Source organism: Guillardia theta, assembly GCF_000315625.1.
Source record: "Guillardia theta CCMP2712 unplaced genomic scaffold GUITHscaffold_2, whole genome shotgun sequence".
NCBI lineage: Eukaryota > Cryptophyceae > Pyrenomonadales > Geminigeraceae > Guillardia > Guillardia theta.
Window position 1 is genome coordinate 962,036 of NW_005434672.1, and position 26,357 is coordinate 988,392.

Sequence of the window (26,357 nt, forward strand, 5' to 3'; positions counted from 1 at the left end):
GCAAGAAGTACCACTGCAATGATATCACAAGTCTCGAACATGGTAATGAGCCGAAAGGTCGGCGTGATAAAAAATACAATCAAGTGTACATACCTGATGGACCAGAACGCACTGTCATTGACTCGCAGATCAAAATTCACAACACCAAATTTCGAGACTGCGGAGATGAGATTGAAGCTGTTGGAACACGAGGACAACTTTGCATTGTCGTCTGCAAGGCTCCAACTTGGCAATGCGATAGTAGCAGTACAATCCCACGGCCTCACTTCTGTTATAGTCAGAGTTCCAGTGGGACAAACATCTGAACAAGAGCAATAGTCGAAAATGTACTGTCGCATGGCTATGTACGAGCGCGAAAATGTGTAACAAGTAGTCAAATTCGCAACGCCAGTCAGCGATGCTGGATTAGAGAGTTCTGGCAAACACATCTGAAGAATAGTATCCGTCAGAGACGAAACCCCATTGATGATCGCATGACCTGCATTCCGACATTTGTACCTGACGTTAGGATTGACAATGTTGCATTCAAGCAACAAGCCGTGCAGTTCAAGATGAAGGACTGGAATGAAGAGTGAGTAACAAAGGTTAGGTCGACCAGGACGAGTATACCTGCCATTCTTGAGCTCTATCCTTCGAGCTATAGATTGGTTGCAGCATTCTTGAAAAATTCAACATGCAAATTTCAACTGGAAAAGCCACTCCATCCAACGAAATGAGTGACTTGGAAGATATGGATGTGACAAAACTCTGATCCCACGATCTGTGAAGAGTTGCAACATCAATGAAGAAAACAATACAAAGATAGTGAACTTTGACATCACCCAATATTGTTTTGATCCACAATATGCCAGTTCATAACTAGTTTGCTCGTTTGTGTGTCAACAGAAACAATCAGGTCCTAAGGACAGCAAAAGTCAAAATGTCCCGGGCACACTCTTTGTACATACTACAATTCTTGCAGGCAACGCCTCCGAGCCTCTTCTGCACCATTCGCACCGTCAGCTAAGACTGTAGACAAGAAACGAAGGAAACTGACCCATTGGTTGCGACCCTTCCCGACAACCAGGTCCCCTGGATGGCCTTCATGGACATCAAGGCATCGCTTCCGGCTCCTCCGACCCCATAACTCAGAGAGAGAAGAAAAAAGCGAAAAAGCATCTGCGATGAAATCCATGAGACTATGAATCTGATGTATGTGAGTGAACACACAGAGCAGCAGGCGGTTTACATGTGATAGAATATCAGTCAGTGAACAACAAGTGTTGTTGTCATTCCAATAGTCATTTCACGGCTTTGCTCCTCTCTATCTTCATCTCGGATCTCGTCACACTGCCCACTAGTGGCATGTTTATGAAAAAAAAAAAAAAACAAGGTCAAAACATAAAAAAAACAATCAAGTTCACGTCGGTTCAACGGTTGGCGGACTCCGGGATTCAGTTAACGGCCCAGGCCGGTCGCCGCGGGCCCGGCCCGGAGCCTCGGATCCGACGGGCTAATCTCCGTAGTTGCTAGGCTAGGCTCCCAGGCCCGAAACTTAACTGATACCTTTCACGCATAAGAGCTGCTCCGGCTCCTACCGTCGTCCGGAGGCTCAAGCAGCTTGCGGGCAGCGGCGTGTCGACGGACAACAAGCCGCTGAGCGGTCGACACGCCGCTGCATACAAACCTCCTTCGCTGCCGCCGAGCCTCCGCCCGGCTTGTGAGCCGCTACTCAGTGACTATCAGTTAGCCTGATTGTCCTCGTACTGATTTTTAACTTAACTTTGAGTAAAACTTTTCGCGGCCGTCTGCCGCAACGAAACCCTTTAACGACCGCAACAGCTCATGGATGCAGAGATTGTGATGTGGCGAAGGGAGAGGAGAGGGCGAGGTTGGGAGGAGGAGGAGGAGGAGGAACTTCACTCAATGCCTGTTTGAATCCTTCATCTGCTGATCTGACATCATAAGTTCTGCCTTTCTCCCTATTGATGTCTAGTAAGGTATCGATGTCGCCTGGTGCAGAACAGTTGTGAAACCATCGTTGTCGCTCTGAGACATCCGCTACCAGGCGACTCCCAGAGCTTTCACAGGAGCAAGATGTGGATCACAAGAGCAAGATCCCTTGCAGTCATGCTCAGGCTTCTACTCGTGAGTAGATTTGCCATTGGCTGGAACGTCTCTGTAAGCAACTACTACGGGTCATCATGTTCGACCTCGCAGGCTGGCAACAAGGAGATCGTGAAGCCTGACTGCATGACCTTGACGAGCAGAGCGCTGATAGTGTGCGACCAGAGGGACAGCAGCCGCCTGCTGGAGATCCTCCTAGACGAACGCGCAAACCCTGTCGCTTCCAAGACCATCGTCGACCAGCCCAGTGGGCTGATCCGAGGCATTGGGATGGACCATGTGGGAGTCTGGTACTACACCAACCCGAGAGATCAGACGGTCAACCTCATCGTCGAAGGCAAGTCTTGGATCCTAGCAGGCCACCGCGTTAGTGTGAACCTGCGGACAATGACTGGGAAAGGCCTATACGCTACTTTCCGATCCCCGCACGGGGTTGTGGCGGACGAGGCTCAGAACTTGTTCGTGACTGACCGACTTGACCATCGAGTGCGAAAAGTCTCGAAAAGCAACAACTTTGTGTCTTATTTCGCGGGATCTGGAATTCAAGGTTTCCGAGACGGGGCGGCTGGTGACGCTAGATTCTCGGAGCCTTTGGGGATTATTCATTTCAGAAACAAACTTTACGTGGCAGATTCGAACAACCATGCAATCAGAAGCATTGATCCCATCTCAGGGGAAGTTGCTACTGTTGCTGGAAATCAACAAAGAGGGAACTTGGATGGAGCGGCTTCTCAAAGTCAGTTAGACACCCCCACGTCACTAGTGGCGTACAAGCAATTCATTTTCATCGCAGAGTCTAAAGGAGGAGTCCGGGCTGTTGACCTGGACAGTTTGAAAGTCTTCACTCTTCACCAGCTGCAGAACGTGATGCTATCGGGCATCGCAGTCTTAAATAATCCATACTTTACACACCCCCTCGTCCTGGTCTCTGACTTCCTCGGGTGTAGAATCTTGAGTCTGCCCTTGGTTGCTGACTGCGCGGGCAAGCTTTTTTCTTCCAAGGCGTTGGACAAGTGCGGTGTGTGCGGAGGAAAGGACGAGTGCGTGGATTGTGCGGGAGTGCCATGGGGCAAGGCAGTCAAGGATTCCTGCGGGACCTGTCGAGCTGATGGGGGGGACTGTAGTGAACCCAACGGACGCGTGGAAGGGGGGGCAGGCGATCTTGGATCGCTAGCAAGGTCCTTCGGGGTCTATGCTGGCAAAGTTGCTGGAACTTTCAGGTCGCCAACCTTGAAAGTTGCTGAGAGTCCTCAGATGAAACCTGTTGTGTTGCCGAGGACTCAAGTAGCAGTCCAGGTGAACAACAGGTGGGGGCTGCGAGTAAGCACTCTGTATGGGACCGGCATGTGCCAGCCTTGGTACTCCCAGTCGAGCTATGGGAATCAGCTGAATCGCCCGGAAGGAGTTGTCTTCGACTCGCACGGGCACTTGTACGTGGCTGACACGGGCAACCACGTCATCAAGATGCTGGATTTCTCTTCTGGGAAAGTCTTGCGGACCATCGGGACTGAGGTTTCCAGCACGAGCAACAGAGGGAGTCGCTTCGGCGTCTTCAACGGCCCGTCAGGCCTCTCGTTGCGGGGAGACGGCGGACTGTACGTCTGCGACTCCTACAATAGCGCCATCCGGAAAGTCGACTTGACGAGCACGCCACCTCGAGTTTCCTCCCTGCAGCTCCAGCGGCCGATCTCCTCTCCTCGCGGCATCGCCTTCCATCCCTCAGGGTCTCTCCTTGTGACAGATGCTGAGAAGCGATCTCTGTGGGAGGTGGGGAGTGCGGGCATGCAACAGTTGGACTCTCGCTCGTTCCCTCTTGGGGAGCCGCGGGCTCTTGCCTGTGACCCTCATGGTGACATCCTCGTCGCTGATCTCAGCGGACGCGTCCTGCTCTACCAAACGCGTCTCAAGAGCTGGCGAACCTTGGTGAGTAAGGGGGCGATGCCTGAGGAGCAGCAGGACCGCCAGCTGGCCGTCAGCTCCCCCTCGGGCCTGGCAGTGGACGGGAAGGGGAACATCTTCATCGCCGACAGGGGCTCGCACTGCATCTACATGCTCGAGGCGAAGAGCTCGAAGCTGCTTCTCATCGCCGGCAACGGACATGCAGGACGTCGCGACGGGGAGAGGGCGCAGTTCTACCAGCCTTACGATCTTGCTCTCTCTGCAGAAGGGAAAGTGCTGGCGGTGACGGAGAAAGGTTCCTGTCAAGTCCGCCTCATCCATGGGATCGAGAGTTTCCTCAAGGATGACTCCAAGGTCGCAGTTGGCTCGCCGAGCTCGACGCCCAAGGTCAGCAAGCCGGTCAGCAAGCCCGACCAACCATCCCCTCCTCCTCCTCCTCCTCCTCCCTCCAGCTCTTCGAGCTCCAAGCACGCGCAGGAGACTGTCAAGACGGAGATTCCCCTGACTTCTACTCCTCCTGTTATGACAGCGACGAAGGAAGACCCGGACGCGACCGCTGGCCCCTCAGAGAGCCTCAAAGCAGACCAGCTCCCTTCCAGCTACAGGGAATTCGACGAGCTGGAGAAGGAAGCCCAAGAGTCAAGCAAGGGAGTCGTTGATCCGTTCGCTTACACGTCAAAGATCGACAGAATGAAGAAGGCGGAGGGAGAGGAGCCAGACAGCGACAAGTCGGTTGCTGACCTCGAGGTAGCAGGAGGAAGAATCGTGGACGTGAAGGATCCAGAAGCCCTTCCTGCTGATTTCGTTGCTCGAGTGGAAGAGGAGAGGGCGGGAGCTCCTGATCTTGTCAAGAAAGCAGACGAACTTCTTGCGCAAGCAGGGTCGAGCACGTCAGAGATCGACAGGATCAAGTTGAACTTGGAGGGAGAGCAGGAGGCGCAGGGTCGGGGGGAGCAGGTCGAGGGGAAGGGGACTGAGCAGCAAGACTCTCTCTCGTCTGAGATCGAGAGGATCGAGCAGGAGATCGCGGAGGAGGATGCAAGAGAGATGGACCAGGAGAAGCTTGACAAACTTCTGTCGCCATTGAAAGACTCCCCCGCTCCCTCTGGAAGTGAGTCCTCGTTGCCCACGTCAGACGGCACGAGACCCTCCTCGAAGAAAGGAGCGGAGGAGTTTGAAGAGCTTTTTCCTCCTGATGACCCGGGTCAAGATGACAAGAGCGCCAACGTGTCCACGGGAAACTTCCGTAGCGCGTCCGTTGTTGCACCTGGACATCATGGCGGGTCGGAGGACATGGCAGACGGCAAGAGACTGTCGAATCCCCATCCTCCTCGCCCTGGTCATTTTGATGACGGCTTCTCAGCAAGTGCAGACGTTGAGCTGATGGTGATGGCACACAGTGTTTTGAGGGATGAGAAGGAGCTGAGAAATTTGTGCTGTAGGTACCTCATGACGACAACATCCTGACCTTGGGGGCCGTCATGCTTGTCTTCTTCATGACAGCCACGTACTACAAGTATGGGAGGAAGTTCTTCCGTTCAAGGCCGTCGAGCGATGTGAGGTATGAGATGGTCAGCCAGGCTACCTGACTGTGTGTATGGGATGTAGAAGATCCAATCTGAACCTTATGATGCATTTGTAAAATCATTCACTTTCATTACCTCTTTTAACCGCCAGAAAGAAAGACGGGAATGCACAAAGAATGCTGACAGCTGAGAATTCGACTGGGCCCGCTGAGTGGGGCTCTAGCTTAGAAGCTCTTTGCGCTGTCGATCAAGAAGATCTTCGTATTGTTGGATGCGATCTTGGAGCTCCGACACCTGCAAACCCGTGGGAAGAATCAGGACATGAGAGATGAGGAAGAGAAGGGGAAAGGGAAACGGAGTGGGGCTGGAAAGGGGAAGGATGAGGGGGAGGGGGAGGGGGAGGAGGAGGGGGAGGGAGGGAGGAGGATGATCGCACGACCTGAGAGTTCAAGCTCTGGATAGCCTCATCTTTCTTGTTCACAGTTGCACGAACTTTGGAGTTGATCTCGTCAAGCTCCACGTGCTTCTTGCGGTTCAGCTCCTTCAGTTCCCACGCGAAATTCGCCTCCGCGTCTCGAACTTTCATCTCCTCCTCCTTCAGCTTGTTCTGGTCAAATGACGTTAGGATGGGAGGCGGCACCGGCAGGCAACCTCAAGCTCCTTCATCATTTCCTGCATGAGTCCTAACTTCTTGTTGTACTCGATTCGGATCTCTTGAATCTTCGCTTCCTCGTCGATCTCAGCTTGCTTCAACGCGTTCTCGGCGCGAGCGACGGCCTAGCAAGCAAGTGACTTGACCTTCCTCCTCCCTCAGGGCCTTTGGTCGTCGACCTGAGCCTTGCGAGCGACTTCGTCCTCCAGCTCGAGCACTCGCTCGTTGTTCGCTCTGAGCCTCTCATCGACGGTGCTGCCCACGCTTGAGCTCAAGAGCGAACAGCAGAAGACAGGTCAACCTGTGCTGCTTGAACAAGGAGAGGTACTTGTCCATGATCTCCTTCTCTGCTTCCTTCGCTTCTTTCACCTACGGAGGAGTAAGACTGGCGAAAACTCTTGCTGGCTTGCTGGGAGCTGACCTGCTGCTGGTAGCTCTCGGTGACTTGTGCGATCTTCCCTTCCATCTCAATCTTGAGCTTGCCTTTGACTGTCTCAGCCTCCTCTTCGAGCCTACAAGTTCATTACATCCAGTCTGAAACCCCTTGAGGCATGGCTACCTGAGGATCACAAGCTCGATCTCTTCGTCACGCTGTCGCTCCATCTCCTTGAATGCTAGAGCCTCTGCTTGCTTGCGTTCCTTCTCCATCTTGTCCGTCATCTTCAAATTCCTGGACGTCAGAAAGAAAACAAGAGAACATCGAACTCAACATGAAGCATCCATTGCTCCTTCTCGATCTCGAGTTGCTCTCTCAACTTGCCCAGCTCGGCTGCATGTTTTCGTTGAAGCTCTTGTTCCTTCTCCGACCACTCTCTCTGAGCAACGGCGAGCTTGCGGGAGTCATCCATCACCTGTGATATGATATCTCAGAGAGACATCTGCGCTTGTTAGTCGCAGTACCTGCATTCCATACATGTTCTCTATCCTTTGCCTCTCGCTCTTGTGAGCTGATTCCATTCTCTCACGTTCCTGGGCATCGGTGAGCGGCACGAGTGGGGACACGGGCAACATCAACTTGAGCCATGTCCTCTGTCATTCTGATTCGCTGAGCTTGAAGCTGCTGATCGAATCTTTCGTTCTGCTCTCGCAGCCTGTTGCTGGCTATTTCTCTTTCTCGCTCAACGGCCTTCACAAGCGATCAACACACCCGTTTGAAGGGTAACAATCCACACCTTTTCTCTTTCAGCGAGCATCCTGTCTCGTAGGTCACTTACAGCTTGTTCGTGGAGTTCTTGCAAATTCTGAAAGAACACAATGGTGTCAGACCATGTTGATGATCAGTTACAGTCAACATCAGTCGATCTGGCAACGGACTCTCACCACTCTCTGTCTCTTGAGCTCTTCAGCATTCATCTCCTCCATTCTCTTGACCTCTGTCTTGTGCTTGGAAAGAATACGTTCGATTTCAGGCTGTAGGCCTTTCACCTTTGCAAGTGAATTAGAACATGAGTATGTGCGAATTCAAGCAGGAAGCGTCTACCGTCAACTCCTTGATTTCTTTGCTCTTCTCTTGCATCCAGTTCTCTCGCCTTATCTTCTCAGAGACCATGATACTCTCTCTTTGCTTCTTCAGATTCCTTTCATGCTTGCTTTCAAGTTCCTTGATGTTGTCTTCATACTTTTTCTTCAACAAGGAGAATTCGTTCGCCATGTCTTCACACTTTAAGCTCAATCCTTCTTTGTCATTGACCAACTGCTCGATGAATGACAGCTGTCTCTTCACCTGGTTTTCATATTCTTCCCTTTGCAGAGACAGTTGAGACTGTACGGTCTTTTGGTGCTCCTCTTTGAGCATCCTCTCAGCTTCCCGTTGGCGTTGGAGCGAAGCTTTCAATTCTTGGATCGTCTTCTGATTCTGGTGCAGCTCCACTTTCATGGATGCCATCTTTGCCTTGACTTCGCTGTAGACTTGATTTGCTAGGTTCGCCTGGTTGTTGCTTGCAAGGCTTTGCATCTCCTTTGTTGCTGACGGTGACGATGGCGTTTCCCTCCCCGACCGCTTAGGGGAGCGAGGCTCGTCGGATCTTGGCTGCACTTTCGATATGTACTGCTTAGCAGGAGACGAGCGAACTGAAAGGTTCAGATCTTGAGAATCATGGATCGTTGTGTCCTGATCCACAGAGTCAAGATATGACAGTATGCTGCAACGAAGGTCATCGATTTCCCGATCGAGCTCCTCTGTCTTGACGTGAAATTCCCTTTGATATCCAGCCGGGGAGCCCTTTGGTCTCTTGGAGGTGTATTCTTGGACATCATTTTGATGTTTTTCATCTGAAAATGAAATCGTAGTTTCATGATGCTTCGTATCCATCATCGAAGCTGATAATTCATGGCTAAATTCAGCTTTTTCGCTGGGTTCGCCAAGGATGCTTGAGGCTGATTGCAGTGTCGCATCATGGTTGACAACATTCTCATGCTTGAGAGGAGAGGAAGACTGTGAGAGCGGTCTGTCACTGTCATGGATGCTCGCATTGTCCAAGAAGAACGAGTCATCATCGTCCTTGAAGTCGTGCTGTATCTCCTGCTGATTGCCATCTTCCTTGAAATCGTCATCTTCAACCTTAGGACATTCAGACAACATTCTCAACTTTTCCAATGACTGGTCCAGCGAATTTTGAGGCTGGCTATGTGAATCTTCATCACGCGCCGCCGTATTTGCATCAACTCCTTCCGACTTATCGAAGTCTAATTTCATTTCTGCCTTAAGTCTCATCAAAGCACGCTCAACCTGAACTTCGCGTTCTTGCTTCTGTTTCTCAGCCCTGTCAATAGAACATTTCTTCTTGTCTTTCTCCATCTGTCGAGCCCTTGAATCGTCCCTTGTCTTCTCTGATTCCTGTTTTTGGAGTCTTTCTTTCAGCAGCAATTTGATTGAGGCCCTACACTCCTTCTGTGCATTCGACAATATTTTTCTGTACCAACGTTGAATCTTGACAGCACTGAGCACCCTTCGTTTACCATGCTCTGCTCGCGCGGCCAGATATCCTCTAAATTTTCTATTCTCTGACCTGTCCTGAGAAATCTCATAATTTGGCCCAGCAGGAAAACTCTGCCCTGAGGTTTCTTCACTCACGTACTTTTGTGAGTAGGAGGATGACTGAGCACCTGAGTCGTTCTCATAGCATGTCGATGCCTTTGAGGATGCAGCAACACAATCTTCAACCAGAAATTCTTCATCGTCATCATAATTGTCCTCCAACTCCCCAAAGCTCTTGAAATCGGAATCGTTCTCCCCCTCGGTCGGGAAGTCATCTTTGGGCATACCCTGGCTCTTCGCTCTCGTATCATTCAGCGGCTTCAGTAAAGGCTTGTCTGCCGCTTTCTTGACATCACGTCTCATCGACGAGAGAGGTTGCCGTCGCAACTCTGCAGAATCCCTTGCATGTAACCCAAGGGGTTTCGAAGTGGACTGCAAAATGACGTCAGACATTTACGAAGGCTATCATACAAGTCAGATTGACCACGAAGTCTGGAAACAAATGGTGAGAAGAATCGGCTGCGCTGCTTGTGGAAGCCTTTGAGCCGAGAGGTCGCGGCGGCGCCTTGCCTGTGCGCGGACGATGCATGGCAGTTGTTATTCCCTCACCTTCGGAAAGGGAACGTGCGGTACTACCATGCCCTGGGTGCAGAGTAAGAATCAGCGAAGTTTGAAAAGAGTATCTCCAGACAAATAGCTTGATCCCCAGCAATGAAGCTAGCACGCTCTTGGATACAATCCTAGTCACCACAAACCAAATTGTCTGACAATATTGACCAGCCATTGGCCCTTCACTCTTTCTATCCCACATATCTGCCTCTTACACACCACATAATCATGCACTACTGTCTCTTCTTCTCCTTCACAGCATGTTCCCGCCATTCCCTCCATCAATCCGCTCATCGTCCGCCACCATAGTGGTGACGGGCGGAAGGCGGGCAATGGTGAGCATGTCGAATGGCGGGGGCAGCAATTGTCAATTAGAAAGTATGATGATTTTAGGAATTTCCGAGGACCCCACCTAGTACCCCAACACCTAGACAAAAGACCTGTACCCCTGTCCGCCCTCCATGGTACTAAAACGTACCCCTACAGATACCTCAGCTCCTACCCCGTCTTCCTTCCATTCAACTTTCACTAATATCTGAGGCAGGCCTCCCACATTTTAATTAGGGCCCGAGCTCCTTCGCTATGCCCGACGGATGAGGAGGATGAGGGATGAGGCTGGAGATGGTCAGAGCCCTCCAGGACGTGAGGAGTGAAGAACAGCGATGATGCTGTCGGTCAGACAGTCGCGCTGTGTTCGCCTCTGTCCTGGGTGACAGACCTTGAAATTCATCTTAAAGTCTTTGAAAGCTTCTGTCCCTGGTTAAACTAGAGACAGGAGCCGCGATGGCTTCCCTTCCTGAGGAGTGGTATAATCCTAATGCGAAAGGAAAGGTAAAACCTCTGCCGGTGCGGAGGATCGTGGACGACTTGCTACGACAAGGATACAATGACGATCAGGTTATGGAGTACATGAGCTCGAATTATCATGATTTCGTGGAGGTAGAAGGTATCACACGGGAGAAAATCGATGCTGTGCGAACCAGACAGAATCATGAGATGAAAGGAGTGCCAAGGGAGAACAGAACCTCCTACCGAGAAGCCTTGATCAAATGCCTCGGCGCCCTCGCCGTGCCTTGGTTGAACAAGCTCAACAGTGTTGGCAACAACCGTCTTGATCTGAACAAGCTTGGTATCACGCAAGTGCCTGAGGAAATCTTTGACAAGACAACCAGCAAGTTCATCTTCAGCCTCTCGCTCTCCAACAATCTGCTGCATCATCTGCCAAGAAACGTGCGAGAACTGCAGGAGGTGACCTCTGTCAACTTGTCAGCGAATCGTCTCAAGGAGCTGCCTCCTGAGCTAGGGGACTTGAAGAAGCTCAAGATTTTAAACCTTGAGAAGAACAAACTTAAGCTGCTCCCAAATGAGTTCGGAAATCTCAGGAGTTTGGAAACCTTGATTCTTGCATACAATGAGCTGGAATGTCTCCCTATCACACTTGCTCGTCTCAAATCTTTGACGGTCTTGACTGTTACGAACAATCCTTCCTTGCAAAGTCCTCCTTCTCATATCATCGACTCGGGATTGAGAGCCATTCTAGGTTTCCTGGAGGTCTTGGACGAGGGCAATGAAACCGGACGGCTTTGGCTATCCGGGTTCAAACTGAAGGCCATCCCTCCTGAGGTGATGGACCCTCGGACGTTTGACTCTTTCACTAGATTTCAAACAACTTTGACAGAGTTGGATTTGAGTAACAACTCCATCGCGAGCATACCGGATGAAATCTCTCTTTGCAATGTTGCAAACCCAACGGCTAGCCGTTTCAGTGGGTTGACTTCGCTTGAATTGTCAAACAACTTGCTCCATGCGGTCCCTCGTTTCATTGTCTCCTTGTCGAGATTGAGAAATCTCAATCTCGAGAGAAATGCTGCTTTGAATGTGTTGCCGGTCGAGCTCGGAAACCTGACAGACCTTACCAATCTCCTTGTGTCGTCGTCCAGCAATCAATCCAAGGATCAAAAACCATTCCAGAGTCCACCGCCTGAAATTCTAAATCTTTCGTTGGAGGTTTCGACGTATGACAAGGAGATTGGGATCTATCGACAAGGGTCAGCCGGCATCACAGTGAATTACCTGAGAATGATCAACGACTCAAAACTCTCAAAATGCATTTTGCTCTCAAACATGGGGTTGAATGTATTTCCTCCAGAACTACAAATTGCTGCAGAAACGGTCTACTTGGAAGCAAGTGATAGAAATAAGCAATCTGCAAAGCAGGAACGATTCAGAAAGACATTTTTGGAACCATTGGATTCGTTTTATGAGATGGAAAGTATAACATTGAGTCGAAACCTGATCAAGAAGATTCCTGAAGCCATCGGAGCCTTTCATGCCTTGAATTCACTTGACTTTGCACACAACCAGCTTGTTGCATTACCTGATAGTATCGGAATGCTCACCAATCTAACAGAACTGATGCTTTCGTACAATCTGATATCATCCATACCTGATAGCATCAAGAAATGCGTCATGCTCGAGACGTTTCTGGCCCAAAGCAACAAGATCGTTAAGGTTTCCAAGGGCATCTTTGAGTGCAACAAGTTGAAAGTGTGTAGGATGGATCACAATCTGATATCAGAGCTGCCTCCGGAAATCCTCGGTGCTAGTTCGCTGACAGTATTGAATTTGTCTTTCAATGGCCTAAAAAGCCTCCCTGATTCTCTTTGCAGCCACGTACACTTGAGATTTCTTCACCTTGACTCGAACAAGCTGACTGAGCTTCCGCCCTCCATCGGAAGATTCGAAGAGTTGATTGAGTTGTCTCTGAGAAACAATGATCTCACTGAAATCCCTCCTGCTGTTGGAAAATTGTACAATTTGAGAATTTTGAATATTGAGGGCAATGACAAGTTGGTTAGCCCCCCCTTATCTGTTGCGTCGCGCGGCATGAACAACATCAAGGTGTTTTTGAACAGAATCACTGCAGCTGGAATTACTAAAACCCTCTCGTTGCCGTTTACAAGCTTGCAGACATTTCCACAACCTGTCTTCGGCTTGCACCATTTGACGAAGCTAGACCTATCGCACAATCAGCTGAAGGCCATTCCCAAGGAAATTTCAGCTTTCACAGAGGTGGTTGACTTGAAGTTATCATTTAATCGGCTCAGGTCAGTTCCGGAAGAAGTTGGCCTGTTGGAACATTTGCGTACTTTACATCTGAACAATAACCAACTGAGAGACCTTCCTGGCTCCATGGCTGGTTTGGCAAGTCTCTTCGAACTTTGCCTACACAGTAACAAGATGCGACACATCCCACTGTGTCTTGGCGCCTTGGAGAATGTACGATACCTTTCGATCGCTGACAACCCAATTGAAGATCCTCCACCAGAGATCGTCAATGGACTGAACGGTTCAAAGGACACTTTCAATTATGTGAAGAATATGTTTGATGCCTTGTCTTCTGACTTTCTTAATTTTGAGTCTTTCAATCTTGCGAGTATTCCGCAGACTATCCTTGCATTGACTAACTTGCAAGTAATTTATCTTGGAAAGAATTTGTTGAAGGACATCCCTCCAGCTCTGGGACGTTTGAAGCGTTTAAATACATTGTGTCTGGACTACAATCAAATTCAGAATGTCCCTGATGAGATCCGAACATTGTCTGAAATTCAAGTGTTTGACCTCAGCCACAACTGCCTCTCTACATTTCCAACTGTCGTGCTTAATATGCAAAAGATGAAAGAGTTACGTCTGAACAGCAACAAGATACACAGCATTCCAGAACGAATGGATCAACTATCAGCTTTAACCTGTCTTGCTGTCAGTGAAAATCCGATTGAAAGCATTCCAGTCAATGTGAGCAAGCTAACATGTTTGAGAGAATTGAGGTTCGATGGTACTCAAATTCGCCGAATTCCGGTGGAGCTAGCTAATCTTTCATATTTGCGCTGTCTGAAAATGGACGATGCAAAAATGATTGATCCCTCTCCCGCGATCTGCCAAGGCGGTTTGCAGTTGATCATGGACTACCTTTCTTCGACTCTGAGCGCATCAATTTCCAAGCGGCTGAACTTGAATCAGAGCTATCTCTCTCACTTCCCTGATGTTGCCCTGCAAAGATTACATGGCTCGATCACATGTCTGCATCTTTCCAGAAACAATTTCACCGACCTTCCAGAACAGTTTGCCAAGATGAGGTGGTTGACTGAGCTTGACTTGAGTTACAATCAGCTTGGAAAGGTGCCTCTCGCCGTCTGCAAATTAATCAGGTTGCAAGTTTTGAATCTGAAAGGAAATGTTGACATAAGGCACTTACCTGTGGAGTTGGGCCACCTGAAGGAGCTTTCTAAGCTTCATGTCTCCAGTGACTTTCTTCTGTCGCCTCCAGCTGAGATCGTGAAGAAAGACAAGCCGAATTTCTCACAGAACGCTGCCCTGGGAGTTGTGGAGTACCTTCAGATCGTGTCTGAGAGCAGGTTTGCCAGCTCCCTTACCTTATCCCGCATGGGGTTACGACAGTTTCCTCCCGAGCTAGTAACAGCGCTGAGCTCTTTTTGGGAGTACTCAGAGGCAAGAGGAGTGTTTCTGACCGGCGAAGGAAACCTGAAGTATCTACAAGAAGTCGTCTTGGATCATAATAACATACAGATACTCCCTGCCGTCATCTCGCAGATGCCTTGCCTTGAATCACTCAACGCTTCTGCCAACCTGATTCAGACCTTACCTGCCTCTGTTGGAAATCTGATCTCCCTCAAGTCACTCGATCTCAGCAAGAACGGGCTAGTGGCCATCCACGAGGAGATTTCGAACTTGGTGAACTTAGAACAACTCAAACTGCATGAGAACGAGATCACCGAGGTGCCGGAGTGTATCAGTGCACTGCAGAGCTTGAAAGAGTTCTCTCTCAGTCAGAACAACCTCGTCCAGCTGCCAAACTCCTTGCCCCAGCTCACGGGCTTGAAAAATCTGCTGGTTGCAAAGAACAACTTATCTGTGGACTGCGGAGGCTGGGGGCTGCCAGGCATCTCATATGAAGTTGGATACATGACGAATCTAGTTGAGATTGATCTTACCAAGAATGAGCTGCTGAAAGTTCCTCCGATGGATGTCTGCAAGGGAGCATCAAAGAACATCCTGTACTTCCTGAGAGCGCTGTATGAAGCCAGGAAGTCTAACGCGATCGATCTGAAGGAGCTTGACTTGAGAGAGATTCCTGATATTCTTATGCTCATGTCTAACTTGCACTCGATCAACTTGTCGTCGAATGCCATTCGATTCATCAAGGCAGATGTGAAGAATCTGACGACGTTGACACACCTCAACCTTGACAAGAACGACCTGGTCACGTTGCCTGACGACCTCACGAGGATCTCGAACCTGATTTCTCTGAGCTGCAACTACAATCAACTCAAGGCTCTCCCCTTCACATGCAACAAGTGGGTCAGGATGGAGAAATTATACGCGACTGACAACAAGATTCGTCATCTCCCCGAGACCATCTGCGAGATGCCGAACTTGACAGACCTTGACCTCGACAGGAACTGCCTGCTGGACCTGCCGGAGGCGTTTGTCCTCTGCACCAGCCTCACTAGGCTCAAGTTTGACACGTCGGAGATGGTCAAGGGGAGCCCCGCAAGAGAGTTGCCAGACGGGATCAAGAGATGTGAGATCCCCGCTGAGATTGCGATCCGCGGAGTTGAGACCATTATCAATCACTTCTTCAAGATGCACGTGGCATGGACATCTAAATCGCTTGACTTGAGCGGGTTTGGGCTGCGTTACGTCATGAATGATGTCTGTAACTTGTCAGTCTTGACGTCTCTGGACCTCTCAGAGAATCGATTGTTTTGTTTGCCTTCCGCCATGTCTGTTCTCACAAACCTCAAATCTTTGAATCTTGATCGCAATCTTTCCTTGGATCATTTTCACCATCACCTGCACGTTCTCACAAACCTGCAGAAGATTTCAATCAAAGCCGGGCTGCTTGATAGCTGGCTTCATCCCGCCATAGAGATGAAGTGGCCGCCGACCATCGTTGCAAGAGACGCAAAGCTCATGATCAAGTACCTGACGGTGCTCAACGACTGTGTGGGGTATGAATACGTCGAGAGCGGTCACACGCATTACGTCTCCTCCAACAAGTTGGACTACAGGTTCGTTCCCCATGAGGTTGCCTTGGACCCCGTGACTGCTGGCGAGATCGACTCGGATGCCAAGAGATCGTTCCCTAACTTCCCTCCTGAGATCGATCGACTCGGCCTGACCAACCTGACGTGGCTCCAGCTTCCTGGGGGTCGAATCACCTCTGAAATGATCTCTGAACACATACCCAAGATCCCCAAGTTGAAGAAGCTGGTGTTGATTGATCAGGAGATTGAGTACATTCCACCTGAGATCGCTATCCTTTCCAACTTGGAGGTGTTGTGCTTCACTGGGAACAGGATCAAGGAGATTCCTGACTTGATCTTCAAGATTCAAACTCTCACGAAGCTAATCTTGGTCGAAAATCACATCACAAAGGTTCCCAAGGAGTTGGGGCTGCTGACCAACCTGACGGACCTTGTTCTCACTTACAACAAACTGAAAACACTTCCCAAGGAGATCGGAGAGTTGTGGAAACTGGACTACCTTGTGTTGGATGAAAACATGATCACTGAACTGCCGGACTCTATAGAGCATCTGACAAGCCTGAAGGAGCTGTCTTTCAACGACAACCGAATCACTCGATTTCCTCTCTCCCTTGGCGCTTTGACTCAGCTGGAGATTCTGGAGTTTGCAAAGAACCCTCCGATAGTCATGCCCCCGAAGCAAGTCTTGAAGTGCGAGGTGCAGGTAGTCATTGACTTCCTCTACCGACTTTGGCACTGCCGAGTGACATCAAAACTTGACCTGAGAAACTTTGCACTCAACGAAGACACGCTGCAGGTGGTGGTGGGGGAGGTGTCTATGTACTGCACAGAGCTAGATCTCTCCAAGAACTCTCTTACCTTCCTCCCTTCAAACATCAGGGAGCTTTCAGGCCTGAAGAAGCTTGAACTGTCGCAGAACAACCTGAGAAACCTTAACCTGGAGATCGAAGTCGAAGTTGCTCAGGTCGAGCAAGACGAAGACGACATCGGCCCAATCAACCTCACGCTGATGAAACTGTACAAGAGCATCGAGCTAGAGGAACTTTACAACGTGATGGCGAAGGATCATGGTGTTCGAAAAGTCATAGATCTTGTTGAATTCGTCAAAGACAACCAGAAAGTTGAAAGTTTGCCGATCGGCCCCCTCGAGAAGATAAGATTGATAGATGCAGTCTACGGTCTATCCCAAGAGAACACCCACCTGGAGGATGAGTATGAACAAGCCTCTGAAGGAAGTTCTAACGAGGAGGGTGAGGATAATGTGGAGGAGGCAGAAAGGGAAAGGTCAAAACCCATGGAAGAATTCCTGGAGGATAATTTTGCTGGGCAAAACTTCAAGGTTGACTTCAGCATGATCAAGAATGCTGCGCATGCGACGAAAGTTGTGTTCTATCAGGCCATCCTGTCGGTGAAAGCCAAACTGATAGAGCGGAAGCGCAGGAAAGATCTGAGGGCACATGACAAGACGGTTGCAAAGAAGGCTTCAGGGTTTAAGAGAAAGTTGGAACGGATGGAGGCAGGAGGTATGCCAAAGAAGAAGGGAAAGAAGAAGGGGAAGAAGATTTTTGCTTCGGAAGAAGAGAGGCTAGAGCATGAGAGAAAGGCACAAGCAAACTTCTCAGAAGCTCTTGCTCTCCAAGAGGCGAAGAAATCGACAATTGACGACATTGTCCTGGACGCTGAGATGGGCGGGGGGCTGGTGAAGCAGAATATCTACTCCGTTGCCACCTTGACTGAGCTTGTCGAGTTGAGATGTCGCAAGAGCATGTTAGAGTATCTTCCTGAAGACATTGGGAAACTCACCGATCTCACCATCTTGGACTGCTCCAAGAATGACATCCGATGGATACCTCCAAGTTTTTCAGATCTGGTAAGTTTGAAAGTTGTAGATCTGCGAAACAATATCCTCTACGAACTTCCTGAGAACATCGGGAACTGCCAGTCGCTCTCACAACTCTATCTGCAACACAACAAGCTCTACAACCTCCCGGCTTCACTGTGCAAAGCACCTCTGAAGACGCTGAGAATCGATCACAACAATTTTGACATCCTTCCAGAAGCTCTTGACAAGATCCTGGGTGTGGAAGTTTTCTCCTTCTCGCACAACAAAGTCAAACGATTTTCCAACAACTTCGGGCAGTTTGCGAGGTCGCTGACAGAGTTGAAACTCGCGTACAACAACTTCAGCATGATGTCGATCGTGTTCACGAACATGAACAACCTGAAGGTTCTTGATATCTCAGGAAATCCTGTAAGTCGTACATGCATCCCTGCTCACGTCGATGCTGAAATGTTTGCAGGTGAAGAACGTTCCGGATCATATCTCGAGCTGCGAGAAATTGGAAGAGCTTTATGTGAATCTTTGCAGCCTGGACAAGATCAGCATCTACTTGGCAGAATGCAGGAATTTGAAAGAGCTGCACTATGATGGAAACGACCTGATGAGATATCCTCCCAAGGAAGTACAGGTCAAGGGCCCAACGACGATGATGCGATATTTCAGACAAATCCTTGACTGCCCCAAGCACAACATGATGCTTCTTGACGGCTTCGACTTGTCTGACTTTGACAACATCATCTTGAACTACCCCAAGATAACTTGGCTGGACATGTCAAATAACAACCTGATGAAGATCCCCACAGAGATCAGGCAGCTTCAACAGATCGCACTTGTGAATGTCTCGCACAACAAGCTCGGCTGTATCCCGAAGATTCTCACTCTCATGTACTGCATCCAGGACTTTGCCATAGACGGCAACGGAATCGAACAGATTGAGCCGAGCATCGCACTGCTAACAGGGCTGACCAGGTTGTCTCTCTCGGAGAACCGGATCTCTAGGATGCATCCAGCGCTGTTCAAGCTCACTCAGCTCACCATCCTCAACCTCAACAGCAACAGACTGCAGAAGATCCCAGAGAGCATCAGAAACTTGGAGCAGCTCGTCACCTTCTCCTGCGGCAGCAACTTCATCGAAGACATTCCTCCGGAGATCTGTGAACTTGACAACCTGCGGCAGCTTGTCTTGTTCGGCAACAACATCCGCCATGTCTGCCCAGAGCTTGGAGGCCTGACGGGGCTGGAAGTCCTATCGCTCTCTCAGAATCAGCTCACAGACATTCCGAAGCAGATGTTGAAGACTCTGACCAACTTGAAGGAGCTGTGGTTGGCTTTCAACCACCTTCACAGCATCCCGTCCAGCATCGGGTACCTGAAGCACCTAGAGCAGCTCTGGCTGCAGGATAACGAGCTTGAGAGTCTTCCGCCGCAGATCGGGAGCTTGAAGAACCTCAATGTGCTGACTCTGACCGGCAACAGGATCTCAGAGCTTCCGGACTCCCTCAAGAGACTGGAAATCTCCCAGTATCACGAGGGTCACGTGGACAAGAACAAGAAGAATGTTCACGTATCAGGTGAAGAAGGAGCGGAGTATTGGCAAGACCTCGAACTGGATCGATTTGTGCAGGAAAGCTACCCGCTGTCTTGATCATTTGTATATAATGTTTATTCTTTGATACGCTTTAAGTTGTACATCTCAATTCAATAAACTTGTGACTTGATCCATAGAATCCTATCATCGTGAAATGCGCTATCAACAGTTTTGCACCCAACGAACAACGATCATTGGGGAGCATGCTATGAAATGTTTAAAGCATGTTGCAATATTGTGGAACATGATGTCTCTTCATGGATTTATGAAATTCGATCTAGATATTTCGGAGAGTTTGAAAGTGCTGAATAGAACGACAAGCAGGGCAGTAGGCAGTAGAGTGAGGGCAAAGAGAATGAGAAGGCGAAGAGGAGAAGGCGAAGACGAATCGCACAGGGCACAGATAAGAAGGATATCAGAAGTATATGTACGTTACGAGTTGCGAAGGATTCTCCACATCACACGTAGCTCGACACCATAGAAGATGAATGACTATGAATGTACTTCGCATATCTCAAGACAATACACGAGCTCAAACTTGTTTTCCGTACAGTATTCCAAGAGCTGATACATTCGAATCTTTGACTCTCATTCGAATCTTTGACTCTCATGCTTCAACCGCATTCCGCACAAACTTCTTAATCAGCCTGACCTCTTTCTGTATCCATTCCAGATGTCCCCGGTATCGAACAAACTCTTCCTACATCACCTTATCTTACACATCCCACATCCAATCTTGTACCTGCTTGCATCTCATCTCCTGTATCCTCAACCTGCTCCTCTTGCCCCTCCTGTTCCCTCTCCTGTCATATCAACGGTCTAAACCTCCGACAGAGGACCTCGCATGTGGGGGTGATGGCTGAAAGGGGACCAACTAAAGGGGTAGTTTCCAGTATGTTTTGCGGGGATATGCCGTGGTAGGGTAGTAGATCCCCATATCAAAGAGGTAGGGTCCTTCTCTTAGGGCGGTGCCATGGTAGGATGCCAGGGATCGGAAGTAGAGGAAGTGGCGCGTTGAGGACGAGACCTGCTCCCTCCAGGTAGACTTGACTTGTCCTCTCTTAAGGTTTCGTGAGATCCGTCCTCCTGATCTCATGTTTGTGTTGTTTGCATCTGATTCTTGCATGGCAGGCTGTTGTTCATTGCAACTTTGGTGTCTGCATTCCGTCCGATCTGCGCATTTCTGTGGATTCCTGCCTCCATCTTCTCTAGATTCACTCAGTCTACACAGCCAAGAGCTGCTGTTGAGCATTCGCGGGCTTCTGTGTCGTCGAGACTCGGCAGGATCAGCAGATCAATCGTTCCCAGTGTCTCTCTATCAACAGTGTCTCAGGCTGTTCCAACCCCCAGCTTCATTTCAAGATCCATGACCATGCAGATGAATGGTGAAAATAAGGTAAATTATATTCTCGATCGATCTCACCACCACCTTCCTTCTCATCCTCATGTCAAGCATCGCTTTCTTTGTTCTTTAACCACATTCTTAGGTGAGTGGACGGAGAAAGAGAAAGGCAGCAACGTCCGTAGGAATAAGCGAAGAATCTCAGAATCTCCCCGATGGCAAGGGCCCACCACAAGACGCAGGTATTGCAATGCTCGGACCGCAGCGAAAGCGGAGGCAGGCAACCAAAGTGAGTGAAGGAGCGAATGCCGTCGATGAGACAAAGCCTACAAAGAAGAGGACATATCAAAGAGCAAGAAAAGTCAAGCAAGAAGATGATACCTTGGAACCCATGGTGAAGAAAGAAGATGATTCTTTGACAATGATGGTGAAGAAAGAAGAAGAAGTCACAATGAGCCAGTGCAAGGATGAGATCAACAGCTCCGCCGCTGACGACAACAAACTCGAAGACTCCAAGTCAAGCGTAGAAGCTTCCCCAGGTTTGAGGTGCGCCTAGAGTTCAAGAAGTGATCTTGTTTCTCCAGAAAAGAAGAGCAGAAAACGAGTCCCCATACAGCCGGGCAGCTTGAAACCTCCAAAGGGATGGAGGGACATTTATGACCTGGTAACAACTTTCGTGTGGTGAAAAAAAAATGACTGACATTCTTTCAGGTCGTTGAGCTGAGGAAAGAAAGAGATTTCCCGTAGACTGGGCAGGGAGCGAAGCGGTACGTGACACAGTGAAAGCGTTGCCGCATACTGGTCAGTGACAAGGGAGCCAGTTGGGGCTCAACGAGGAGACAGGGATGATGGATGAATTCCACGCACTCGTTGCCTTGATGCTGAGCAGTCAGACGAAAGTGCTTAGTATATGTTATCCATGAGAACCTGAGCTGGTTGGCAGGACCAAGTTGTTGCCGAAGCCATGATCACGATGAAGAAGAGGGGATTGACGGTCTTAGTGCCTATCCACATGGCATACCTGACTTTGAAACATGATTTGCAGGTTGACTCTGTCTTAGAAATGTCGGACAAAGAGCTGGACTCCATGATCTCTAAAGTTTGCAAATACTCGCCCAACTGCCCGTGTCATCTCAATTCATGTGATCAGGTTGGTTTCCACAACAACAAGACGAAGTTCATCAAGCAAGCTGCCATGATCTTGAAAGAGAAACACGGTCGAGTCGATCGCTACATGTCTTGTCTTGCTGATCGATGACTCTGTAGGAGGGAGGGTTCCTCGCACACTTGAAGAGCTTTGTGAGCTTCCAGGTAAACAGAAGGCGACTGTCCTCTTACTTGACTCGACCCGTTCAGGTGTTGGACCGAAGATGGCGCTAATCACGCTCAAGGCTGCGTTCGGAATCATTTCCGGGATCGGTGTGTGCAAGAGAAAGTTTTGCTGTAGTTGAGAAACTTTTGTAGGTGTCGATACGCACATGCACAGAATGTTCAACGAGCTGAAGTGGGTGAATTCTTCAACGCCGGAGAAAGTAAGGAGCGGTGGGTCAAACCTCTCTTTGCCTGACATTGATCATGGAAGACAAGAGAACAGCTCGAGGGCTGGCTACCCTATGAGGAATGGGGTACACTGCTCATGCATACTTCTGTCGTGTTGAGGAGAGAGACAGGGAATATCAACGTCTTGTTCGTTGGACTAGGACAGGGAATACAGCAGGTGCAACTTGCAGCGGTCAGTTTGCACGAGATGACACCTTTACCATGTTCACAGCCTGCTGAAAGGATCAAACTGGTTCGCAGATGTATCGACTGCTCCAAGGTTCTTGTCACTTTCAGGAGGAGTGGAGGTCATCATTTAACCTGTTGTAGCCTCTAGAAGCGATCAAGCTCATCAAGTTTCTGGGCGCTGATGTGAAGGGAACGGTCGACAAGGAGACAGGAGAAAACGCGCTGCTGTATGCATGCAGGTGTCTTAACTAGTACGCCGCTGAGTCATCGCACGAGTAACATGCTTGCAGGCAAGGGAAGGTTGAAGTTGTCAAGCAGCTGCTAAGGATAGGCTGCAAGGTGAGGACTGGACCTCCTCTGACTTGATCCCACTTGACCCGCGGTCTCAGCGAGACCATCGCAACACCATTGGAGAGAGCGCCCTGGACATAGCAAGGAAGCAGCAGTACGAGGAGCTCATTGCAATCTTGGAGAACAAGAAGTTGAACTAGAGATTTTTGCCACATGTACGCTCCGAGCCTCGTTGCACCCTACTCCGCCACACCGCCCACTAGCCTCGGAATTTCGTTCTCCCGATAGTAAGCTCGAGGTCCCGGCAGTTTCGTTTGTTTTTTTCTTTTACAGATTGCCTTGTCTGGTTTTTTACTTTTTATTTTTTGTTCCCCCCCCTTCCTTGCAACCCATCGGTCCATGCAGGGGTGCCGCTCTTTGTATCTTGCCTGAAGCTTGCTCTCACGCGCTCGACATTCCTGCAAGCACAACATCATCTCGTCCTTGACAGAAGTAGAAAGAGACTGTTATGATCCTCCTCGCCTTCTTTGTACTCCTCGGCACCTTTCCTGTGTATGGAAATACCAATATGCTATCAGATTCGAACCGCAACCCGTCGTGTATCAAAACGATCTATCATGCATTCAACATGAGGATCAATTCTCTTCATGACAAGCTTGATTCCCTGCGAAACACTGGATATGATGCAATTCAGCTGTCTCCCTTACAGAAGTCCATTCATATGGCGAATGCGGGATTCGAATGTGGGTCTGAGTGGTGGGCTCGATACCAGCCTGTAAGCCATGAGCACATCGAGGGCCTTGGCAGTTTGGAAGATCTTCAGCGACTGTGCAACAATGCTCGGGAGAAAGGAATGATCGTCATTGCCGATGTAGTTTTCAACCATGTGTGTAGTCTTCTTTCTTGCGTCCCCTCAAGTCTTCTGACAGTACCTTGACAGATGGCGGTTGTTGCGAGCAGAGATGAGTGGCACAGGTCGGAGAAGGATTCAAAACACCGTGAACATCTCCTGAAGCGTCTAGAGGAGAGGTTTGCTCCGCTCACTCGTGCAGACTTTCACCCATGGAAGGATTGCAGCAGGGACCCTGATTGGGACAACGAGAACAGGTTCGAGGGGTGGGGAGCAGGCGAGTGGTCGGATTTGAAGCCAACAGAGAAGGTGTTGAGCATCCACAAGAAGCACCTGGATGTCCTCATGTCTGCAGGAGTGCGGGGGTTCCGTTTTGATGCTGCCAAGCACATCAGGCCCTCTACTCTGAAGCTCTACGTGGATCACATCAGGTCGAAGCAAGCTGACTGCTTCATCTACTTCGAAGTGCTCTCGGGCGATCCCAACATGCATGCAGAGACCATGAGCATCGCCGAGTCCACGGATTTCCTCCTGTGCTGGAGGCTGAGGGACATCATCCTTGGCCAGAACAGCAGGATGTTGCACGACCTGCCCGAGCTCTCCCCCTACAGCGTACGCTTCGCCAGGAACCACGACACGATCATGAACCAGGAGATGGCTCACTCCATGGGCTACAGAAGGGACGATCACAGGTGTATCCTAGCATGGGTTATCATCATGGCGATCGATACAGGAACCGTTCTGGTCTTCCCCGAGGATCACGACTTTCACCATCAGGACAAGCAGCCAGTGAAGAAGGCCATCGCGTTCCGCAAAGAGATGTACCTTCGGCAGGCACCTCCGCATCGGCTGCACTTCTTCAACGCGACAGACACCCCGCCTGCGGATGAAAAACATGCTCCTCCCTGCCAGAGTGCTACGGCGGAGCAAGAGGAATTGATGAAGGACTGCGCAGAGCTGGAGAGTTTTGCTGCTCAAGCACAGCGACAGCGCGTCAAGAGGATTATGCTGGATCATGTCAGCTCCATGCGAGCACATTTGCAGCATGAAGACAGCAAGAGGCTACACAAGAGAAAGCATCATTCCATCAACGATTGCCGCGTACATGACCAAGTTGTTGCCATGACGAGGGGCGAACATGGCTTCATCCTGATGAACATGTCAAAGAAATGGGCCGAGCTGAAGAGCATGGCGTTTGAGGGCTCTGAGCTCGTCGGACATTACAAGGAGCAAGTTTTCGGCTTCGGCATAGAGATTGATGAAGCGCATGCTGTATCGTCATGGGCAGGAACGCGAGGAGGCAGCATCAAGATTGGCCCGCAGACAGCACTGATCTTCATCAAGCAGAAGTAGCTGGTCACCGGGTTAGTTCATCACAGAGCAGAAGTCAGGCAGATCCTTCATAAGTGAGGGCCCGGCGGTTTCAGCCCGGAATGCAACTCAGTCTTTACTCAAAGCCTGTTAAGTTAAAAATCAGTACCAACTCAGTCAGTGAGTGATGGCACCTTGTTACTAGCGCACAAAAATCTCTATTTCTGGTACAGACGTATATTGTTATTTGGTTTTTTCCATACAAAATATAAATATATTTAGTAATCATATACTACAAACAGTGACACGAAACACTACCATGTATCATGAAAAACATTTATTGAATCAGTTATTTTAGACATATAAAATGAGTTATTAAAATATGTACGAAGATATTGCGTCTACGGTTCTTTATTGGTAGAATTTTAATACCTTTTTAATTTTAAAAGGACTGCGCCCCCACGACGACAGCCGCTGCCAAATATTTCGTTTTTTATCTCAAAAAAAATGCTGCAGCTTTGAAAATTTAGCGAAATTCTTCAATATGAGTTGAAACGAAAGAAGGTGCGGTCGAGATGGCCAGCGCCGAGGATCTGTAGGGGCAGGAGGAGTCATGCAGGAGATAGAAGGACAGAGAGGAGGGCAGGGAGACGTGTGAGATTAGATTCAATGCTAGCCAGAAAATGTCCTCAGCCGAGATGTTCCTCAAGGAGAGGAGGGGCTGAGGCTGCAACGAATAGAAAAGGACGGAAGAAAAATGTGGCCGTTGACCGTGGGAAGCAGCAGTTAGTTTGATCCTTCTTAACACGGTTGACCCCGTCACTGTGTTCATTCTTGTCTTAGACAATCTTTGTCGAGCAAGTCAAAATGAGTTGTTGAATTCTTGTGCCAGCATGTCTGTTGAAGGTTTGAAGGAAGTCAAGCTCCCTGCGGGTGTTACCGCAAAGGATATCCTCCACACTGCCCCCTACAATGCCTACAACCCTCAGCAAAATCAGGTAGATGCAATCTTGCTCAATGCAACAGGTTTCCTCTTACAGTGTTGTTATAGACGAAGCACTGCTATGCCAAGTACAACGAATTCTTCAGGCAAACTTTCCCCGTTTCATGTCACTGTCGTTGCATGCTCACGGATTTGCAGGTGCGCTGGCGTGCATGGCGAAGACGCCAAGGAGTGCAAGAAGATCAAGCACCACTTTATTTCGTTGTGCCCCGTTGAATGGGTGAGGAGATAGGAGTAACAACTTGCCTACGTCTTCATAACTACCTGATGCAGATTGAGAAGTGGAACGACCAGCGTGAGGCGGGAACGTTTCCGGGTCCTTTATAAATCTGTGCATCCTTTGGAAGGACTTCGTGGAGATTTTAGGCTTCAAGGAGTCGACATGATATATATTACAGATGTTCATGGATTAAAGAACATTTGACGTTTGCACCCCTGTTGTGAAACTTCCATTCGCATCGCCATTGAAACTGTTGATCGCTTTTCTTGTCTTCACCTCACTAATACACCTTTTCAGCACGTTTTCCGTTCATACTTCGCCTTCTTGTGTTTGTTGTTGTCCTCATG

The 26,357-nt window shown here is 49.4% G+C and overlaps 10 protein-coding genes across 10 annotated transcripts; 8 read left to right on the top strand and 2 right to left on the bottom strand.

Moving 5' to 3' along the window:
• Nucleotides 1-405: 405 nt before the first annotated feature.
• Nucleotides 406-1,158, bottom strand: GUITHDRAFT_99633 (hypothetical protein; the record flags this gene model as incomplete). The annotated part of the gene is made up of 6 exons (XM_005841910.1): nucleotides 406-428; nucleotides 499-559; nucleotides 610-760; nucleotides 822-898; nucleotides 948-981; nucleotides 1,037-1,158. The coding sequence occupies 6 exons, from the start codon at nucleotides 1,156-1,158 to the stop codon at nucleotides 406-408; spliced, it is 468 nt and encodes a 155-aa protein (XP_005841967.1).
• A 1,407-nt stretch (nucleotides 1,159-2,565) lies between these two features.
• On the top strand, nucleotides 2,566-4,290 carry GUITHDRAFT_59145 (hypothetical protein; the record flags this gene model as incomplete). Its single annotated transcript, XM_005841911.1, has 3 exons — nucleotides 2,566-2,868; nucleotides 3,493-3,705; nucleotides 4,114-4,290. Coding segments are annotated over 3 exons (693 nt in total), but the record flags the coding sequence as incomplete, so codon positions are not given.
• Nucleotides 4,291-6,152: 1,862 nt separating this feature from the next.
• Nucleotides 6,153-9,799, bottom strand: GUITHDRAFT_131948 (hypothetical protein; the record flags this gene model as incomplete). The annotated part of the gene is made up of 12 exons (XM_005841912.1): nucleotides 6,153-6,308; nucleotides 6,363-6,438; nucleotides 6,485-6,552; nucleotides 6,605-6,695; nucleotides 6,743-6,853; nucleotides 6,940-7,034; nucleotides 7,084-7,152; nucleotides 7,199-7,309; nucleotides 7,356-7,424; nucleotides 7,504-7,608; nucleotides 7,664-9,592; nucleotides 9,770-9,799. The coding sequence occupies 12 exons, from the start codon at nucleotides 9,797-9,799 to the stop codon at nucleotides 6,153-6,155; spliced, it is 2,910 nt and encodes a 969-aa protein (XP_005841969.1).
• Nucleotides 9,800-10,879: 1,080 nt separating this feature from the next.
• Nucleotides 10,880-12,274, top strand: GUITHDRAFT_45645 (hypothetical protein; the record flags this gene model as incomplete). Its single annotated transcript, XM_005841913.1, has 2 exons — nucleotides 10,880-11,213; nucleotides 12,093-12,274. Coding segments are annotated over 2 exons (516 nt in total), but the record flags the coding sequence as incomplete, so codon positions are not given.
• Nucleotides 12,275-12,655: 381 nt separating this feature from the next.
• On the top strand, nucleotides 12,656-13,102 carry GUITHDRAFT_63214 (hypothetical protein; the record flags this gene model as incomplete). Its single annotated transcript, XM_005841914.1, has 1 exon — nucleotides 12,656-13,102. A coding segment is annotated over one exon (447 nt), but the record flags the coding sequence as incomplete, so codon positions are not given.
• Nucleotides 13,103-13,150: 48 nt separating this feature from the next.
• On the top strand, nucleotides 13,151-13,471 carry GUITHDRAFT_62983 (hypothetical protein; the record flags this gene model as incomplete). Its single annotated transcript, XM_005841915.1, has 1 exon — nucleotides 13,151-13,471. A coding segment is annotated over one exon (321 nt), but the record flags the coding sequence as incomplete, so codon positions are not given.
• A 741-nt stretch (nucleotides 13,472-14,212) lies between these two features.
• On the top strand, nucleotides 14,213-19,322 carry GUITHDRAFT_62926 (hypothetical protein; the record flags this gene model as incomplete). The annotated part of the gene is made up of 3 exons (XM_005841916.1): nucleotides 14,213-14,701; nucleotides 16,157-16,479; nucleotides 18,647-19,322. 3 exons carry the CDS (start codon nucleotides 14,213-14,215, stop codon nucleotides 19,320-19,322), a joined length of 1,488 nt encoding a protein of 495 aa, XP_005841973.1.
• Nucleotides 19,323-21,461: 2,139 nt separating this feature from the next.
• GUITHDRAFT_54498 (hypothetical protein) lies at nucleotides 21,462-22,145 on the top strand (the record flags this gene model as incomplete). The annotated part of the gene is made up of 7 exons (XM_005841917.1): nucleotides 21,462-21,506; nucleotides 21,551-21,601; nucleotides 21,653-21,706; nucleotides 21,758-21,824; nucleotides 21,874-21,918; nucleotides 21,964-22,026; nucleotides 22,072-22,145. Coding segments are annotated over 7 exons (399 nt in total), but the record flags the coding sequence as incomplete, so codon positions are not given.
• A 989-nt stretch (nucleotides 22,146-23,134) lies between these two features.
• Nucleotides 23,135-24,829, top strand: GUITHDRAFT_99638 (hypothetical protein; the record flags this gene model as incomplete). The annotated part of the gene is made up of 2 exons (XM_005841918.1): nucleotides 23,135-23,512; nucleotides 23,567-24,829. The coding sequence occupies 2 exons, from the start codon at nucleotides 23,135-23,137 to the stop codon at nucleotides 24,827-24,829; spliced, it is 1,641 nt and encodes a 546-aa protein (XP_005841975.1).
• Nucleotides 24,830-25,678: 849 nt separating this feature from the next.
• On the top strand, nucleotides 25,679-26,221 carry GUITHDRAFT_149927 (hypothetical protein; the record flags this gene model as incomplete). The annotated part of the gene is made up of 4 exons (XM_005841919.1): nucleotides 25,679-25,785; nucleotides 25,839-25,876; nucleotides 25,929-26,010; nucleotides 26,064-26,221. Coding segments are annotated over 4 exons (281 nt in total), but the record flags the coding sequence as incomplete, so codon positions are not given.
• Between the last annotated feature and the right edge of the window lie 136 nt (nucleotides 26,222-26,357).